Below are 19333 nucleotides of genomic sequence, written 5' to 3'. Positions count from 1 at the left end.
GAGTGAAGTCCCTGGGGATTATGGGGTAACAGAGAGATAAACAACCCTTGGGGAGATGTGACGTGGCAATTCCTGCTGCAGGTGCTACTCTAGACAAGAAAGTTTTTATTGGCCCTGTCAGATGGCTCCATGGCTTAACACCAAATATGGCTTTATCAGTGGGAATGCCATTAAAGAAAATAAGGTAATATCTGCCTTGCCACCGCATAACTGAAGAGCATGAGGCTTTTCCATCTGACCTGTGGCTGAAATCTCTTACTGTCTTCCCCCATTAGACCATATGGTCCTTGAGATCAGGCACTGTCTTGCATTTCCATTTTGGTATTTACTGTCTTTTTATTCATTCATAAACACAAAAAGCTGTCATATACAATACTATATAGGTGCCTTGGAGAATTACACAATAAATACCACGAAGAATCAAGGGAAGAAAATTGATATTTTTCCGGAAGTTAATCTTAAGACTAGATTGGAGTAAGCAGAATGAAGGTGAGAAGATCTGCCTGGGAAATTATTTCATTAGTTCAGATATAGCATAGTTTTACCTGATTTCAGTTTTAATTTTCTGTGATCTGCTGTGCATTTCCTTGCTAGAAAGATCTTCCTCAAAGTCCACCTTTATTTTCTCCTACTGTTGTGTTCAGATTCCTTATTTTGGCATGCAAATTTTTAAAAATAATACTTTATTTTTTCCTCAATTACATGTTAAAACCATTTTTAACATTAAAAAAAAGTTTTTTGTTTCAAATTCTGTCCTTTCCTCCTTGGCATTTGATTGTTTTAAATTTTTTTCCAGTTACATGTAAAAACAATTTTTAACATTAGTTTTTTTTAAATTTTGAGTTCCAAAATTTTCTCTCCCTGCTTCCCCTCCACCTTCATTTAGGAGGCAAGCAGTTTTATATAGTTTACACATGTGCAGTCATGCAAAACATATTTCCATATTACTCATGTCATGAAAAAAATACAGATCAAAAAAACCCCAAGGAAAATAAAGTTTTAAAAAATATGCTTTGATTTGCATAAAGACTCCCTCAACTCTTTGAAGGTAGATAGCAATTTTCAACAAAAGTCCTTTAGAATTGTCTTGGATCTTTGTGTCACTGAGAATAGTTAAGTCATTAGCAGTTGGTCATTGTACAGTATTGCTATTACTGTATACAGTGTTCACCTGGTTCTGCTCATTTCACTCTGCATCAGTTCATGTAAGTCTGTCCAGGTTTTTCTGAAAGCATCCTGACCATCATTTCTTTTTTTTTTTTTTATTAAGCAATCGGGGTTAAGTAACTTGCTCAAGGTTACACGGCCAGTTATTTCTGGGTGTGGTGCTGAGTGTCTGAGCCCAGGATTCGATCTCCAGGTCGTCCCAACACTGGAGCCGGTGCTCTTACTCGCTGAGCCACCTGGCCGCCCCTATGACCATCATTTCTTAAAGCACAGTAGTAATTACATCAGTTTGTTCAGCCATTGCCCAATTGATGGGTAGCCCTTCAATTTCCAGTTCTATGTCACCACAAAAAGACTTGCTAGAAATATTTTTGTACATATGGGTCCTTTTCCTTTTTTTAAAATTCTCTTTGGAATACAGACCTAGTAGTAATATTTCTGGGTGAAAGGGTATGCATAATTGTATTGCCCTTTGGGCATAGTTCCAAATTGCTCTCCACAATGGTTGGATCCGTTCACAACTCCACCAACAGTGCATTAGTGTCCCAGTTTTCCCACATCCCCTCCAACTTTTGTCATTTTCCTTTTCTATCATATCAGCAATCTGATAGGTGTGAGGTGGTATGTCAGAGTTGTTTTAATTTATACTTCTCTAACAATTAGTGATGTAGAACATTTTTTCATACTGTTACAGATAGATAGCTTTGATTTCTTTGTCTGAAAACTGTCTTTTAGTATCTTTTGACCATTTATCAATCAGGAATGATTTGTGTTCGTATACATTTGACTCAGTTCTGTTTTGTCATTTAAGGCCCTCTACATCCTGATTTACTTGTGTGCACATATGCTCATGTAGACCTGTCAGTCTGTCACTTTGTCTCTTATCCCTTAATATGTACCATTTGATGAAACTGTAGAATGTAAGGTCCTCGAGGACAGAGATTGATTTTGTGTCATCAGCATCTAGCACAGTATTTTCTTCCTAGTGGGCACTTAAGAAGGGAGGGAGGAAAAGAGAAAAGGAGGGAAGGGAAAAGGATGGAGGGAAGGAAGCAAACATCTCTTAAGTGCTTACTCTTTTCTTGGTTCTGCGCTAAGTGCCGGGAAATAATGAATAGTTTTTGAGTGAAACTAAACTAAACTGTTCTCTTTTTCTGTCCTCAACATTCACCACACTCTAATTTTGCTTTCGTGATGTCCACATTTTCTCCCTCCCTCTTGCCAGGAAATCTTTTCTGTTATACTCCAGGTGATGACGATTTCCCATCTTCCAGCCTGCCCATGACCCGATTATAATAAAGGAACACTTGCCAAACAGCTAACTTGCTCCAAGTTTTGCGTACAGTTCTTTTTTTCTCATGGTCCATGAAAATAAGCCTTGGTTCAATGTCTCTGTCTCTAACCCCTGGATCCAAATATCTAATAATACATTTTCAGGTGTATTTTAAGTTGCATGGCATGTCATTGTTGACTTGAACAAAGGTAAAGAAGAGACTTTTCATCTCTTTGACTGATAATTTAGAGCAAGAGTGGGGAACCTTTGGTCTTAGGGCTACATGTGACCTTAAGACTGCAGGTTCCCTACCCCTGATTTAGAGTATATTTCATATAACCTGGGGGAAAGAAGAACACATTTTTACTTGAGTGGTCCTAGTGAATATTTTATAAATATAAACAATATTTTATAAACCATGCCATTCTTCAGCCTTCTAATATATCCCGTGTTTGTTCATACTTTTTCAGTTGGCCCATTAAAGGTGGAATTTCTGCACCCTGTGAATCTGGAAACCATAGAAAAAGAAAATCCTAAATTGAGGAAAGGAGGTCGCTTTACCCCAGAGGACTGCACAGCCCTTCAAAAAGTAGCCATTATTATCCCCTTCAGGAATCGGGATGAACATCTCCGTTATTGGCTTTATTATCTCCACCCCTTTCTACAGCGTCAGCAACTGGATTATGGGATATATGTAATAAATCAGGTAAGAGATAAGAAGTATTGGGACATTATTGGCTTCCTTTGCAACAGGATATTATGTGATAACATCTATACAGAATTAATTTGACCATAAACTTTGATATTAATATTAGTATTGCAAAAAAGAGTGAATGAAGAGGAGGAAATTAGTGAATTGAAAGCAGAAATGCAAACCCCCCATTTCGATGAGCTGTTTTTCTATTCAAAAGTGGCTTTTGCCCCCTTAAACATTTTAGCCTACCTCATTCATTTTATTGTCCAGGATCATAGGACTTGTAGATGGAAGGGACCTTAGAGATTAATTAGATTAGTTTAATTAATTAGCTTAATTAGAGATTGAATTTAGTAGAGGAGGAAAGTGAGGCCTAGAAAAGGAAAAAGCCAGTTGCCCAACTGTACACAGAGCTGGACCCTGGTCTTATGATACCAAGCCTAGACTTGATTACTTTTAATTCAGACTTTAGTACTATAGTTGAGCAATCATAAAGCTAAAATGTTCTTCTTATATTTGTATGCTGTCATGGAGTTTAGGTTTAATGTCAGAAGCACACTTAAATATCTTTGGGGAGTTTATTTGTCACAGGCCAATGAACGGGTCAAGATTTGTATCCATTAAGCAGATGGAGAAAATAAATTTTAATTGTTGGATATCTCTCCCATGTGGGTGGCATTAAACTGTATTCCTACTTGTGATGTTATTCCTTAAGAGAGAGCTCAGCTTTTGCTTTTTGTCCCCTCACAATTGAATTGACTTGGAGAAAATGCTTGATTTGTGTTATAAATAGTTGCTTGTTTCTTGTCATAATTTTTTTTGGAGTTCATTTATGCTTGATTTTGACTATATATAAATTACTAGTAAATTGTAACCTAACTCAACACAGTCATATATCTGATCTGTACCATTTTCATTGGAATTTCTTAGAAATGATAGAGATGTCCATTTTAAGATGGGTTGGCCGCCATTTTGTTTTGAACTTACAGCATCTTAGTGCTGTTTAATAGAGTAAAGAATAGAGTAAAAAGTCTTAATCAAAACCAGTGAATGTCACCAAAGTTATCTAGGAATAAACAGACAAAGATAGCTGAGCGTCTTCAGGCCAGCCACTATTAATCCAGCTCCTATTAGGTACATGTATTGCACTAAGTTCTTCTGTGTGGGGCATTTTCAAGGAATTTGCAATCCAGGTACCAAGAGAAGACATTCACACACACACAAACAAGACACTGGGTCACTTGGTTAAGGTATTGCTTAACCTTAAGTGCCCCAGTTTCTTTATCTGTAAAGGAGTAGGATTGAATTATATGCTGTGTAAGGTCTCTCTTAATTCTGAAGTTTTATAATTTTATCAACATCACACTCCCTTTTAGCATATGATTGAATTGAGTAATGGATTGGGTAAATTCAGAGATGGAAGTGGTCAATGCAGCTTTGGACGGTTAAGAAAGACCCCAGCCTAACATTGTAGAGTGATGAAAGTATAAAATGAGAGGTGTAGATGTGGGGGTCAGGGCAGGAGGTAGAGAACTGCCAGTGCCAGGCAGAGGAGTTGGACTTCATGGACTTTGTGCATCAGGCAGTAGGGAGCCATGTAAGTTTTTTGAGGGAGGAAGCAACGATGCAAATTTGGGAAGATCACTTTGGTGGTAGCATATAAAAAGGTGTCGTGGGAGGAAATGGACTGGAGGCAGAGGAGCAGAGGTTATGATGATACAGTTTACATGAGAGGCCACTGATCTAAAATAATTACATAATTAGAAGAGTAAAATAAGTGGAAGAGTCAAAATCTTAATGAATACATAATGGAGTCCAAATTAATGGGAGAATAAATGAACGGAGTAAATTGGGAGAGGCATGATGGATAGAGTTAGGATGGTCCTGGGTTCAGATCCTGCTTCTGATACTTAGAAGCTATATCATCATTTGAAAGCTCCTAAAAGTCTTTGAGCTTAAGTTTCTTCATCTCTAAAAAGAGAACAATAATAGTGCTTAACCTGAGAGTTTCTGTTGTGTCTCTCAAATGAGAAACCATATGTAATGTACTTGGCTAACTTTAAAAAGTATTATTAAAATGTCAGCAGTGATAAGCCTGAAGACCCTTTCAGGGGGTCTGTGAGGTCCAAACTGTTTTCATTGATAAAACTAGATGAGCCTAGAGGGGGACCTATCTTTGAAGGGAGTATGATTTGAGTTTTAGATAGATTCAGTTTGAGTAGACAGTGAAACATCCACTTTTGCTACAGACACCTGTCAGGAGACAGACAGGCATCCTGGTTATAAAACGCTTGGTATCAAAATGCCGGCCCGTTAACTGTATGGAAGTTTCTCATTTGTAAATTGTGGATGCCCTTTAAGTTTCCTTTCTGCTCTTAAATGGTGGAATGTTATCGATTGTAACATCTTTGAGCCTTTCTATACTGTTTTAAATGAAATGCCATGGACTGTTAACTCTTATTAGGATATCCCTTCTCAACTATCCCCATTCTGTCTGAGCTTAGAAATCATGAAACTCTCTTTGGCTTTTCTCCCTCATTACCTACCTTCAGCTTCTTATCAAGCCCTACATACAAACTATCAAAATGTTTCTCTGAGATTTTAATCCTTCCTCTCCATTTCTTATTGCCACCACCTTCCCTTAGGGCTTTTTATCATACCTGATAACTGCACAAACCTTCCTCCCCTAAAGTTTCCTGCTTCCAGCCTCTCCTTCCTTTAAAAGTTTCCTGAATTAGTGCTATCAGATAAAACACCATCTCTATCCTGTTATTACGTAGCCTAAACACCCACTCTGGAACCCCAGTTCTTGTAACAGGTGTTCTCAAAAGTGTGCTCTGGGGGCCCCAAGACCCTTTCAGGGGGTCTGTGAGGTCCAAACTGTTTTCATAATAATACTAAAATATTTAGATTTCTAATACATTAAACATTGATAGATATAACCCACATAAACAAAACCTCTTTGGGAAAGAAAATACTCAGTAATTTTTAAAAAATTATTTACTTTGTTAAACATTTTCCAGTTACATTTTGGTCCTCAGTAATTTTGAACAACTAGGTGGTACAGTGCATAGAGCACTGAGCCCCAGAATCAGGAAGACCTGAATTCAGTCTGACTTCAGACACTTCTTAGCTGTGTGACCTTGGGCAAGTCACTTAACCCTGTTTGCCTCAGTTTCTTCATCTGTAAAATGAGCTGGAGAAGGAAATGACAAAGCACTCCAATTTCTCTGGCAAGAAATCCCAAAATGGGGTTACAAAGTGTGAGACTTAACTGAAATGACTTAACAGCAGCAGCAAAATTTTAAGAGTATAAGGGGATCGGGGATCCTGAGACCAATAAGTTTGAAAACCAGTGACCTACAAGATAAAGATTAAGTTGTTCAACCAGACATTCAAAGACTTTCCTAAAACGACCTCATTGTAGGTATGCAGCTTTATTTTACCATTTCCTAGCTGGTGTTTTCTACTTTATTGCCCTTATTAGAGCACATGCTTATTTATAAATTCATTCTTCTTTTGTCCTTGCTCATGTAGCCCTGCCTATGAAGAACACCCACCTCTTCAGTCTCTTCTCTATTTAGTGAAAATGCCCCCTTTTCCAAGAAGTCTTTACCGGGTTTTTTTCTTCCATTCTACCCTTAGTCCTGATGTGATTTCTCCTTCTTCTGTTAGACCTAGAGCTAGATCTAGACCTATCTAGACCTAGACATTTGAGCAGCCGACTAGACTAGCTTAGACATCTCATAGCGTTGACCATACTTACTTTGTGTATGTCATTTATTCAGGGTCTGGAACCCACTGTAATATCCAGAGCACCGTGTTAGGTACTGGCAAGCCCAAAGATGAAAAATAGATGGTCCCTACCTTTAATAAACTTAATCCAGTAGTGGAAATAAAACCTCAAAAAAAGAATGTCAGGCATACATAAAGGATCTGAGAGGAGCTACCCTAGGAAGCAGACTTGTTTATAGGGGAGGTAGTAATTGACTTGTGCCTGGAAGAATGGATAGGATTTCAACAGGCCAGAGATATGGGGAGGGAATCTGGGCATAAAGTCAGCATTTAACAATGGTGTGGAGGTAGAAATGCAGAGACTATTCTAGGATGGTGAGTTGTTGGTCTACACTCTGATTTCAAGCCACTTTAAATATGCTTTCTCATTTGGGCTTTACATCAATTCGATATTGTTTTCCCCACCCCAAGTTTGGCAGCTAAGGAAACTGAGACGGAGAGAAATTAAACGGCTTTCTCACCATGGTGCAGCTACTGAGAGTCAAAGATGGGATTTGAACCCAGATCTCTCCTGACACCCAGACGAGTGCGCTTCCCACTGTACCACACTGCCTTTCGTTGACACAGATGGTAAGGAAGGAGTGAAGGAGAGACGTTGTGGAGATACAATGAGCCAAGCTTGGTGACTGACAGGGCGGTAGGGGACCAGAGAGAAGCAGGCAAAAGGTGGCTTGGGGCTGATACACGTAAGGGTGGGCCATGAAGAGGAGAGTGTACTCAGTGAGGGTGTACCAAGTGTTGTTTCTTGGATGAAAATTATTTTGACAAATAATGTTCTTAGCATCCCCAGTTAGAAGGAAGCTAGAAAGCCATCTAATGCAATCCATATTTGACTAAGAATCCCCTCTCCTGCTGGATCATTCTGTTCCAGATTTATATCTGTCCTTTTAATCAGTGTTAAATACACAGTTCAGTGGTCTGATTGTTCTTTGTGTCATGGTGTGTCTCGGATCCTTGACTTGAGGGTGTAAGAGCTAAGATGCCAGGAACCATGTTTTATACAGTTATCCCTTCCCTATCACAGCTTTTTCCCGTCAAGTTTTCAATATATCACTGATTGGCATGAGAAATTAAATGGGAATTTTGGGGGAGTTTTGTGGAAGCCGCAGATGACACACAAAGGCCAGCAGACAACAGAGAAAAAGTTTAGAAACTCAAAAATGCATAAAATATATGTATTGTATTGTATAGTATCAACCCAGTTTTTACAATACAGTATTGTAAACACCCCATAAAAGAAAAAGAAAAAAATTCAGACTTTTTCTCTGGTACAAAGGGGGGCCAAAAATTTTTCTGGATCACAAGGAGCCTTGTCCGCAACCCCCACGATGTGGAAGGGATAAACAGTCCTACGTTCAGTATTGCCCACCAAACCTAAGCCCGCTCTGAGCGCCTGGTAGAAGCTCAGTGAAAGTGTGGGAGAAAACCCCCATTGGATTTTCCCTTCTAAAGAAATATAGAACCTTGATGGTAACTCTCAAATGTTTGAAAAAATTTTTGAAAATGTTACTGAAACCTTTTGGTTTTTTATATCACCAGATTTTCTCCTCCCATCCTTCCCTCTCTCCCCTATCAGCTCCTACCAGAGCCATCCCAATAGTATTTTAAATTAGAAAAAGAGGAAGAGAAAAATAGCAAAGCTAATAATACATTGAAAAAATCTGAAAATATAAGCAGTGTTCCATACTGCCACCCCCTCAACACACACACACACACACACACACACACACACACACACACACACGCACACACGGGGAGGCTGCCTTTTCATATCTCCTCTTTGGGGTCATGTTTATTTTTTGTAATTTTGCACATTCATTTTTTATTACTGTTACCTTAAAGTTATATATAATTATTAATTAAATTCTTAATACCTATTTCAAACAATCGCTCTACTTGAGGTTACTATTAAAAAAAAATCTGTCCTAGGATGTAAAGTAAAATACAACTTTAGTAACATTTTGAAAGTTTGTTTAAATAAGTTCATATTGTTAAATGTTTTGGATTTAAACATCAAAAAAGGTAAAGTATGGATTATTGTGTTTGGAAGAACACTGGGGAAGGGGTGGGAGGAGAAACAGGTTTATACCAAGGTGCTAGGCTGATTCCTTCCCAACCCCATGATGAGAGATGTTATGGTGTTGTGTTGTGTTGTGTTTAACTCGACCCTGTGATTTCATTGGTGAAGGAAATTCCAGGTTGAGGAATCTCTTTCTACCAATGCAAATTGGTGACTTCTGTCTCTTATAATGCAGATGCCATGGGCATCGCAAGGTTGAGTTTTCCCTTCGAACACTGGCCTTTTATGTCAGAGGCTAGATTTGAAGTCTGGTCTTCTTGATGCTTGAGAGGAGCTCTTCACTCATGATTCCACATTGCCACGACTAAAGTTATTAGGAAATTTCATATGGGGGCGGCCAGGTAGCACAGCGAGTAAGAGCACCGGCTCCAGTGTCAGGATGACCTGGAGATCGAATCCTGGGCTCAGACACTTAGCACCCACCCAGAAACACCTAGCTGTGTAACCTTGAGCAAGTTACTTAACCCCAATTGCTTAAAAAAAAAAAAAAGAAATTTCATATGACAAATCCAGGTTTGTGATACGAAACTTTTCATTCATTAAAAGCTTTAGGAATTTCCATACCTCCTTGGACTTTTCTGAGAAGTTTTTGTCTAGTTTTCAGTTTTTTTTATTTTGTCTTTTTCACTAGGGGTTGTCTAGATGGGTAAAGTATCTTTTTTCCTTCAGAAATAAGGGGCAGCCTTCATGAAGCCAAGATAAAGTCACCTGGATAAACCTGTGAGCTGCTGGTTGGCATCTCCCCTTTCTGCCCTACCCTCTCCCCCCATTTCTCCCAGTTGTCTTCCACGATGCTTGACATTTCTTTTGGGAAGGGATTTCCACTCTAACAGTGCACCTTTCTCAGATACCACATTTGGCGATATATGTTCAGAACATACTCTGAATTAAGCAGGTTGTGAGCTATGTTTATTTACAAATTTAGTGATTCAAAGTAAATTCTTTTTCTTTGGGTTAGATGTTCCCTTCCACCTTATGCCCAGGGCAGATCTTAGTGCAGATTGCCTATTGCTTCCAATACTATTTGTTGTTGTTTCTATGGAACCTACAGGTTTTCCATTTCTTAAGCAGAGAGAGGTGACCAACTATTTCCCAACTGTCTCCCCGACCTTCCTCCCTCCCACCACCCATACCCTGACACAGACACCATTGTGAGAGAAGGTGCATAGTAAGGAAGAAGAGAATCTTTTTTTTTTTCAGATTTCTCTTCCTTCCAAAAGAAGACCAGCCTTCTCTTTAGTGCCCTGGAGGTGGCAGGCAATTGACCTACATACAGATTAAAGAGTGAACGAATGTGACATAAATATACTTTAGTATCTAAACCACCAAGTTCATACGTCCTACGCAATCTTAATATTTGCTCTGATCTCTTAGTGCAAATATGTCCCTTTCCTTACAGACCCAAAGAAATACTTCCCTAGAGATTTGGTTCATGGTCTTAGTTTGCTGTCTACTCTATTAACCTAATCTAACTAAAATCGGGTTTTTTTCTCCCCGTCTCATCCCCAACCTCGTAAGGATAATTTGAAATGTGTTTTCTATTTTGACAGAGGTTCGATAGGAAAGCACTTTATTTCTTTGCCGTCTTGACAATTTTTTCTTGTCTCTCTCTCCTTGCATCTGCCCTTCCTCTGTGTTTTCCCCCTGCCTTTTAGCAGGGAAATGTTGCTTTTACTTTTAATCCTGTCTGTAGCAAAGCAAACCTGAAGAAAGAGTTACTGTGTGTGAACTGGTTCTTACTCTCCGCCTACGTTCTCTCCTGTACTCTCCATCTCCTAGAAAGAAGGTGTGCCTGGTCCTTGCTGCCTGCTGCCGCTTCTGCCCTGGTAATGTCCACAAACATTTTTCTTTAAAGAGAAAAGAGAATTCATTTAAGTCATGCCATTAAATCATCCTCATCTGTTACTGAGATTTAGAAAACACAGATTAAATTGAGCATATGCTGAACCATGTCCAGGAAAGCGTTTGTAAAAGTTACTTAGATATAAGAGCTGATTCGAAGAGGAATGGGATAGAATTAGAACACACACCCAGATTCTTGATACTCTGAGTGGAAGTCTTTATTTACAAGGCAATTTTTTCCTCTCTTGAATCTTTATAAAGTTGACTGCTTATGCTTTGCCAAAAAATTAATTCATATCACGTTGGCATGCTAACATCAAGTCACTTGGCTTGCCTGGGCCTCAGTTCCTTCTCCTATAAAATGTGACGTTTGGGCTAGATGGCCTGTGAAGTCCTTTCTAGCTCTAACTCTGTAATCTTAAGAACCAGGCTTTAGTGACCCTTGATGTTAGTAAGCAAAAGCATTCTTAATAAACCAACACTGATCTTGAAGCTTTAAAAATAAAACTGTCTTTATGGTCTTTTTTTTTTCTTCTCATTCATTGTACTCTTATCAGCCCCCCAACCATACCCTATCCTCTCTCATCACCTATTTCCTTGTCCAACCATTTGCTTAATTGTGTTTGTTCCTAGCACATAGTAGGCACTTAACGATTATGGACTGATTTATTCTCTTCTCCACCCCCCCCCAAGGTGGGAAAAAGTTATACATTTATAACTACAAATATACATTATGTAGGAGCTTAGCTATAGACAAATTTGAGTTATATGGAGAATACAGATTTTTTTCCTCTGGTGAGAGATTGCTATAAGAAAATGTCAAGTGACTGCCCCTGGAGTACTTAGTGATTTATTGTAGTACCAATTTCTTACCCATTGGCATAACAGAATAAGGCCCTAGGTGGGGGCGTTTAGGTGGCGCAGTGAGTAAAGCGCCAGCACCAGAGTCCGGAGGACCTGAGTTCGATTCCGGCCTCAGACACTTAACACACAAAAACTAGCCGTGTAACCTTGGGCAAGTTACTTAACCCAATTGCCCTCCAAAAAGGCAAAAAAAAAAAAAAAGAATAAGGCCCTAGAACTTAGTTTTCTATAGAGTTAAAGCTGTTTCTGCTAAATAGGTGATCTTGGAGAGACATTTGTTTATATTCCTTACTTCTTGTGTTAAAACTAGTCAGTTATCTGCACAATTCAATAAATTCTATTCCCTCATTTTACAGGGGGAACCAGGGTTCAAACAGGTGGCATTACTTTCTCCAAGGTATTTGGTCACTAAGAATAGGAATTGAGATTTGAACTGAGGACCTGTGCCACCTAAACCAGCACTCTTCCACTTTGCCACCTAGAAAATATTGGTGGCAAAAAACTCTATCCATACTTTGGTGGTAGGAAGAAACTTAGAGTGTCAACTCCCAGAAGACAGGAACGATTTCATTTATATCTTTATGTCCTCAGCACTAAGTATATCCCCTGGCACATAATAGGGCTTACTAAATGCTTTTTGATTGGTTAATTGATTGATTGGGAGCCCAAGTCAGTTTTCAGCAAGTTAGTAAGCCAGCTGCTGAGATGTATATATGAGAGGATATTAAAAATACATAGTAGGAAGAAAGACATAGATAGCTAGCTTTTATTGGGCAAGTTCTAAGCATCGCCTCTCTGGCTCCCCTGAACTAATTCCAACCTGGTTTACTAGAAAGACCAGACCTTCTCTTTATTGTGTGATATCTTTAATACAGTACCCAGAAATGCTTGCCTTGTCCCTGTTACACAGTGCACTGTGTAGGAGAAAAGGCAAAAAACAGAAAACATTTGTGGGAAATTTGGAGTGGGGGTTTGGGGGTAAGGATTCAGATAGCTAATTGGGCCCAGTTTTTAACCTCTGTATTTACGTTTGGAGACTCCTTTGTTGTAATTATATTTAGAAAAAAAGATTTTTATTTCATGTCATTTCAGGGAGGTAACTTGACATTTTACCCCAAGTGAAAAGGCTCGAGTAATCCTTTGTTGTAATTATATATAAATGTTCAGGGACTCAAAATGTTCAAGATTTCATAGATCAATTAGAGGTACTATTGCAGCATATGAAAAGCTGGGCTAAAATGTATTCATCTTCAATAGAATATTAAAATAATAATAAAATAATTTAAATATAATAGATATAATAGTAAAATCATAATAGTATTTATATAGCTCTTTATGATTTGCAAAATGCTTACAATCCTGTGAGGTAGGCGCTAATATTATCCTCATTTTACAGTTGAGGAAACTAAGGCAGATAGTGGCTAAGTGACTTGACTAGGAATCACATAATTGCTAAGTTTCTGAGGCAGGATGCAAACTCAGGTCTTCCTGGCTATAAGTCAAACTCTATTCACTGTGCCATCTGTCTTCCTACTGGTATTTTCACTCATATTCTTAAATTTATGATTTTAATTTGTGCATCATACTAATATTTTCTAGGATCTTTGGAAGAATCTAATCTAGTTAATTTTTATCTGCTTTTCTTAAAGCAATGATAGAGACGATAAAATTGTGTACGTTTCATATGCACATATATCTAACACATAAATGGACAGAATTTTTTTTTAATGAAGGCTGGCAAATGTGTAACAGCTTTTTCCCCAACTATTCCCTGAAGATTTTTCAAGCTCCTGTTTCCTCATTTTTTTAGAGATACCTACCGATACACTTACATGTTTCTGAATATCTTTTTCTTTTTAATCTTTGTGTCTGAGGACTCATTAGAAATTTTTCCTTTGAAGTCATTTAATGCTTTTTAGCCTTATTCCCCTACCTTAGCAGAAATCAATGGACTATAAGAATATCTTCACCTATATCTGGTATTGGCCTCGAAATTTTCCACAATTTCCTTCCAGTCTCAGTACGGACAATGTTCCATATTTGTTAGTGGACAGCCAACCCTATTAAAAAATTCAGATTTAGTGGGGATTTCCATCATTTTGTTGTGGTATTTTTTTTTATCACTTTAGCTTTTATTGATCATATATATGGGTTTACTGCTTGTATGAATGGTAAAATCTTTGAAAGTTTTGTTTTTTCTTTTTAAAGGTTTTGGTCGGTTGTTTCTTGCCCTTAAAATAAAACAAGAACCATAACACTTTACCAGGATTTTTTATCATCCCCTTAATTCTCCAGGGCTCATTGACAACAAAAGCCAGTGTCTGTTGGCATGCCAATGTGCCTGTTGTGCTGTTTACTAGCCCAAACCTTATTTCTTTTCCTGAGTGTGGTGCTTACTTCTGTAGCATATTTCCATATATTGTGAAGATGACCAGGTTTTTCATATCATCTTAGATGTTGATTTAGGAGCTGACATGATTGGGAACCCATATTATACTTCATCTTTTCAGAGATTTCTCATGTTCTTCCCCCTCTTCAGAATTTGAATCTTCTTGTAGCTGAGCAGCCTGGGGTTTTCACTTCTCGTCCTTATAGTGTATAGAAGCAGTTGTCTCTTTCTTGCCATTCAGATTTTGGAAAATATTCATTCTCTCACTATGCCAGTGGCATATCTGTGTCTATTGCCCCGGTATCAATAAGTACAGACAGAGGGGCGGCCAGGTGGCTCAGCGAGTAAGAGCACCGGCTCCAGTGTTGGGATGACCTGGGGATCAAATCTGGGCTCAGATACTCAGCACCACACCCAGAAATAACTGGCCGTGTAACCTTGAGCAAGTTACTTAACCCTGATTGCTTTAAAAAAAAAAAGTACAGACAGACTTATCAGTGAATTCTTCAACTTTTTATTATTGTTGTTGTTCAGTCATGTCCAATTCTTTCTTAGCACACTTGGGGTTTTCTTGGCAAAGATACTGGAGTGGTTTGGCGTTTCCTTCTGTAGCTCATTTTAGCGATGAGGAAACTGAAGCAGACAGGGTGAACTGACTTGCTCAGCATCACACTACACTAAGGATCTGAGGCCAGATTTAAACCCAGGAAGATGTGTTTTCCTGATTCCAAACCTGGCTCTCTATCCATGGAGTCACCTAGTTGCCCTTGTGGGAGTGGAGAGGAGAGGTATAAGAAGACTTAGAAAGGTAGGGAGGAACCAGGTTATGAGGGGCTTTAAAAGCCAAACAGAATTTTTTTTTTTAATCTGAATCTGGAGGTAATGGGGAACCACTAGAGTTTATTGAACAGGGGATGACATGGTCAGACTTGTGCTTTAGAAAAGTCATTCTGATAGATGAGTCAATAAACATTTATTAAGCATTTCCTATGTGCCAGGGACTGTGCTAAGTGTTGAGTGGATTGACTGGAGTGGGGATTGACTTGAGGCAGGGAGACCATCAAAATGGCTATCAAGGTAGACCAGGTGTGATATGATGAGGGCCTGGACCAGGGTGGGCTGCTGCTGAACTGTAGTGTCTCTTCCTCCTTAGTCCTTTCTCCCCACCTGTAGCTCCAATGCAATATTTACAGCACTGACCATGACTATAAATATTCCTGCATGGTGCTTGAACACAAAATATAATAGGCTCTCCATATAGAAGACAGAAACAAAACATATATTCAGACACTAGAAAACCAAATCCCAAAACCAGTAAGCCGATTCATCATAGTAGCAAAAAAGTTAATAAGCTACAACAGCACAGAGAACCACAGTATCCTTTAGCCTCCCATAAACCAACATAAGCCTAGCTGTCACAGCAGGTGGCAGAAAAACCCAACTTTTACTCAGGAGCCAGAGTGACTCCTTGCCTGAGTGTCCTCTCTCTCTCCCAGTCTAGCTAGCTCTGACTCCCAGCTTCCTGTGGGCTCTACTTCACCCTTCAGCAAACTCCTCCCCCCACAGGTTCCATGTGACTACATTCAGCCTGTTAGGGGGCAGAGTCTATTTTCAAAGCAGGGAAGGTCTTCAAATTTCCCCAGGCTTATTAAGGGGCACAAATATCTTTAAATTCCCTTACCATTACACCACCCTTAGACTTCACACATACACAGGATGCCACCCTGATAGCAATTAGATGCTGGCATTCTTCCCCCACCCTAGATAGAGTATGCAGATCTAACTCCAGCCATTTGGCTATGGTGATGACTAGAATGAATTTTAGAAGGGTTTATTTATAAAAGAGGAATCGTATTACAGCATGGGTATGTATACATGCATTTTACATATATATATATATATACTACAGACAAACTCACAGTGCTGCCATGAGTTATCTATCTAATGTCTAATTTGACAGCTTTAATCTTGCTAATTAGAAACTATACTTTCCAATGTGGAATGGGTCTAGCCATTCTTTGGCCATGGTGACCATTTAATCAATAACTGGAGCTCCTGAAAAACATGTGCTCCCTTCCATCATGTATAGCCTGAAATAGCATTGTTCTTCCCCAGGACTGTGTTTACCAACCTTGGCTTCCATCCAGCTTCTAGGCTCCTTGGATTTGGCACAACTGACAGGGCTACCACTTCTGTTGCAAACCACCCTCATGCTAGGCAGGTGCTGGCATTCTTCCCACACCCAGCCATGTGTTGACTGTATGAATTCCTGTGACATCAGCATCATCTTATGATCACAGAGTTGAAAGAGAGCTCAGAGGTTAATTAGCCCAAACTCTATCTGAAAAAGAAACCCCTCTGTGGCTGCACACCTGGAGGACAAATCCAAGTTTTGTTCATAAAACCTCCAGTGAATGGGAAACCCGATGCCTCCCGAGTGAGCCGATTCTAGTCTAGGAGAGCTTTATTTGTTGGGAAGTTTATTTTTACATTGAGCATCTTTGCAGGTTCTATCCATTACTTCTAGTTCTGCACTCAGGGAGAGCCAAACAGAAGAAAATCTCATCCCCTTTCCAAGTCTTCAAATACTTAAAAAAAATAAAACTATTCTAGTTCTGCAATCTTCTCTTATCCAGGCTAAACAAGCCCAGTTCCTTTTAATGAACCTCATGTCGTAAGATCTCAAGGCCTTTCACCATCTTTGTGGCCTTCCTCTGGACAACTTATAGCTCAGTATGATTCTTAAAATGTAAACCCGTAAAACCATGTAGTACTGCACTTGTGATGTGGTGTAGTCTGTTATCATACACAAGGTAGGTTAGAGCAGGATTATCACCTCCCTAGGCCTGGACACCATTTCCAGTCCCATCTGACTTTTCTTGACCCCTTTTGGGGTTTTCTTGGCAAAGATACTCAGTGGTTTGCCATTTCCTTCTCTAGCTCATTTTACAGGAGAGGAAACTGAGGCAGACAGTTTTAAGTGACTTGCCCAGGGTCACACAGCTTAGAAGGTGTCTGAGGCCAGATTTGGACACAGGAAGATGAATCTTCCACTGAGCTACCCAGATGCCTTGTTGGGATACCCTGCCACTCTTATCAACCCACATTTCAAGAGCTGAGTACAAATTTCACACCTAGTGGACCACACCTTGTTCTGCCATTTGCTTATAAAGCCCTGTACTCACAAATAGCTGCTCTGTCTGTCCTAATCTCTCATTTTAATTTCACTGGTTGGTCTGCACAAGCCTATTTGGAGGTGTGATGGAGAGGCTTGTGCTAAAGTTTGGCACCGCTTAGGTTAGGCTCTGCCAAGAAGCTAGGATCTAATTGCTACCATGCTGGCCATTGGCAATAGGGAAGTTGTGATGGGTTGTAACATAGAGCCCAGTCCATCAAGCACAGTTCTTTTAGGAATTTCACACTGTGCCCATCACCACTAGTCCCTATGACTTCCCTAGTTCCTTTGTAGTGAAAACCCATCTACCTCCAATTCCACTGTGGAAGAAGCCTGGGGGGTGGGGAGGGAGAGGGGATGGGCTGGTAAAGAGTAATAGGTAAACCCAAGGTTCACTTACTACTGGATTCCCAGTGTTCATCCTGGCAGTTCAGCTTTTCTGGGACCATCAGCAACAGAATACTAGCCCTGGCTTTGTGCACCCTGTCAAGCTCCTTAAATAGCCAATAGGTTTGATGCCACAATGAAAATAGAGGCCCCTCTCTCTATCCCATTGAGAAGGTCAGGTTATCTTGTGTGGTCAGAAGCAACTACCCAAGTCTCTCTTTCCTCATTGCCTTTTCCTCGATTTTACCATGATGCCATCTACAAGATCATTCTCAACCAATTTTGCTGACTCTGCAATTGTTCGTGATAAAATCTAGTTCTGTTTTAGGTTTGAAACTAAATGTAACATTCAATAAGACCTTGTAACATATAACAAAAAATTGTTTTGATGCAGTTGGGCACAGTTCCCCTCACTTCCATGTTTGCTGCATGTGACACGTGTGGTCAGAAAGATGTGTTGACTAAGGACAGTACAGTTTGTCAGACCTGAGGATCACTGACTACTTGGGCTTTTTTTATAAGCCTTTTATAACCCCAAACATTTTATGAAGCCCTAGTTCCTGGGGCCAGTTAAGTCTCTAGGACAATGTCTTTGCCCTTTGAGGGAAAAATTAGCTTATGTGGCAGGGACCTAACAGCCCCTATTAGGGGACTATTAAATAGAACAATATATCCATTGTAATGTTTCCAGTTGTGTGAATGCTCACACCAAAAATTGGATAATCAGTGGTTTGAGCTGTCCTCTACACAATCTGGCCGTATCTAGCATTTTGCTGATTTACCAGACTGTCAGAAAGAGGAAATAAGTCTGATGTGAATTTTTCTAGATGACATCATGCTGATACTTTGTAATCTCTACTTACTTTTCTGGACAGCTGGCTTTACATAATTTCTGGAATTTTATCAGGATGCTAAATTAAACTCATTGAATTGTAGTTCACAGATTCTATTTTATTCTCTCACCTTATTTTTTTTTTTTTTGAAAATCAGGACATTTGCCCTCCAGTTCAGCACTGCTTTTTCTAATTTTCCTAAAAATTCCTTTGCTGCATCCTAATAGTTTGGTGTATTGTCTCATTGTTAACGTTTTCTTTGTTAAAATTATTTGTTGATTCATTTTTGTTTGTTTGTTTGTTTGTTTTGCTTTTGGGAGGGCAGTTGGGGTTAAATGACTTGCCCAAAGTCACATGGCTGGTAAGTATGTCAAGTGTCTGAGGCCAGATTTGAACTCAGATCCTTCTGACTCCAGGGCCGCTGCTCTATTCACTGTTCCACCTTGCCACCCCTGCTGATTCATTTTTGATCCACTAAATAATTCTTTTGGATTAAATTATTTGGTCTTTTATTTAAATTTGAATCCTTTCTTTAAAAGGTTCTTTATTGGTTATGATTTTTATTGCATTATGATCAGTAAAGAATGTATTTAATACAGACATATCAAACTCAGGGGTAGCAAAGCAAGTATTACAGGACTAGATTAAAATGTGATTGGGAAATGTTCAGCAAAATAAATAAAAATACAGTACAACATAGAAAATTTGTATTTGTAGGTTTCTAAGTCAGTATGCAGTCTTCAAGGATCTGTTTCAATTTGAGTTTGATACTGCTGGTTTAATACTTCATCTTTCCTTTATTTGTTATGTGTGTTTTAAGCCCTTAGTTTTTAT

General features: G+C 39.1%; 1 protein-coding gene across 1 annotated transcript in view; it reads left to right on the top strand.

The window, feature by feature from the left end:
• B4GALT1 (beta-1,4-galactosyltransferase 1) overlaps positions 1-19333 on the top strand; it is an 89603-nt gene that overhangs the window by 50403 nt on the left and 19867 nt on the right. The window contains exon 2 of the mRNA XM_069087925.1: positions 2911-3146. Within this exon, the coding sequence (XP_068944026.1) occupies positions 2911-3146 (236 nt within the window). The remainder of the gene's footprint in view (positions 1-2910; positions 3147-19333) is intronic.

This window comes from Petaurus breviceps, unplaced genomic scaffold, assembly GCF_028583685.1.
Source record: "Petaurus breviceps papuanus isolate PSGF00001 unplaced genomic scaffold, PetGlider_PUasm1.0 183, whole genome shotgun sequence".
NCBI lineage: Eukaryota > Metazoa > Chordata > Mammalia > Diprotodontia > Petauridae > Petaurus > Petaurus breviceps.
This window is presented reverse-complemented; position numbering and strand designations above follow the sequence as displayed.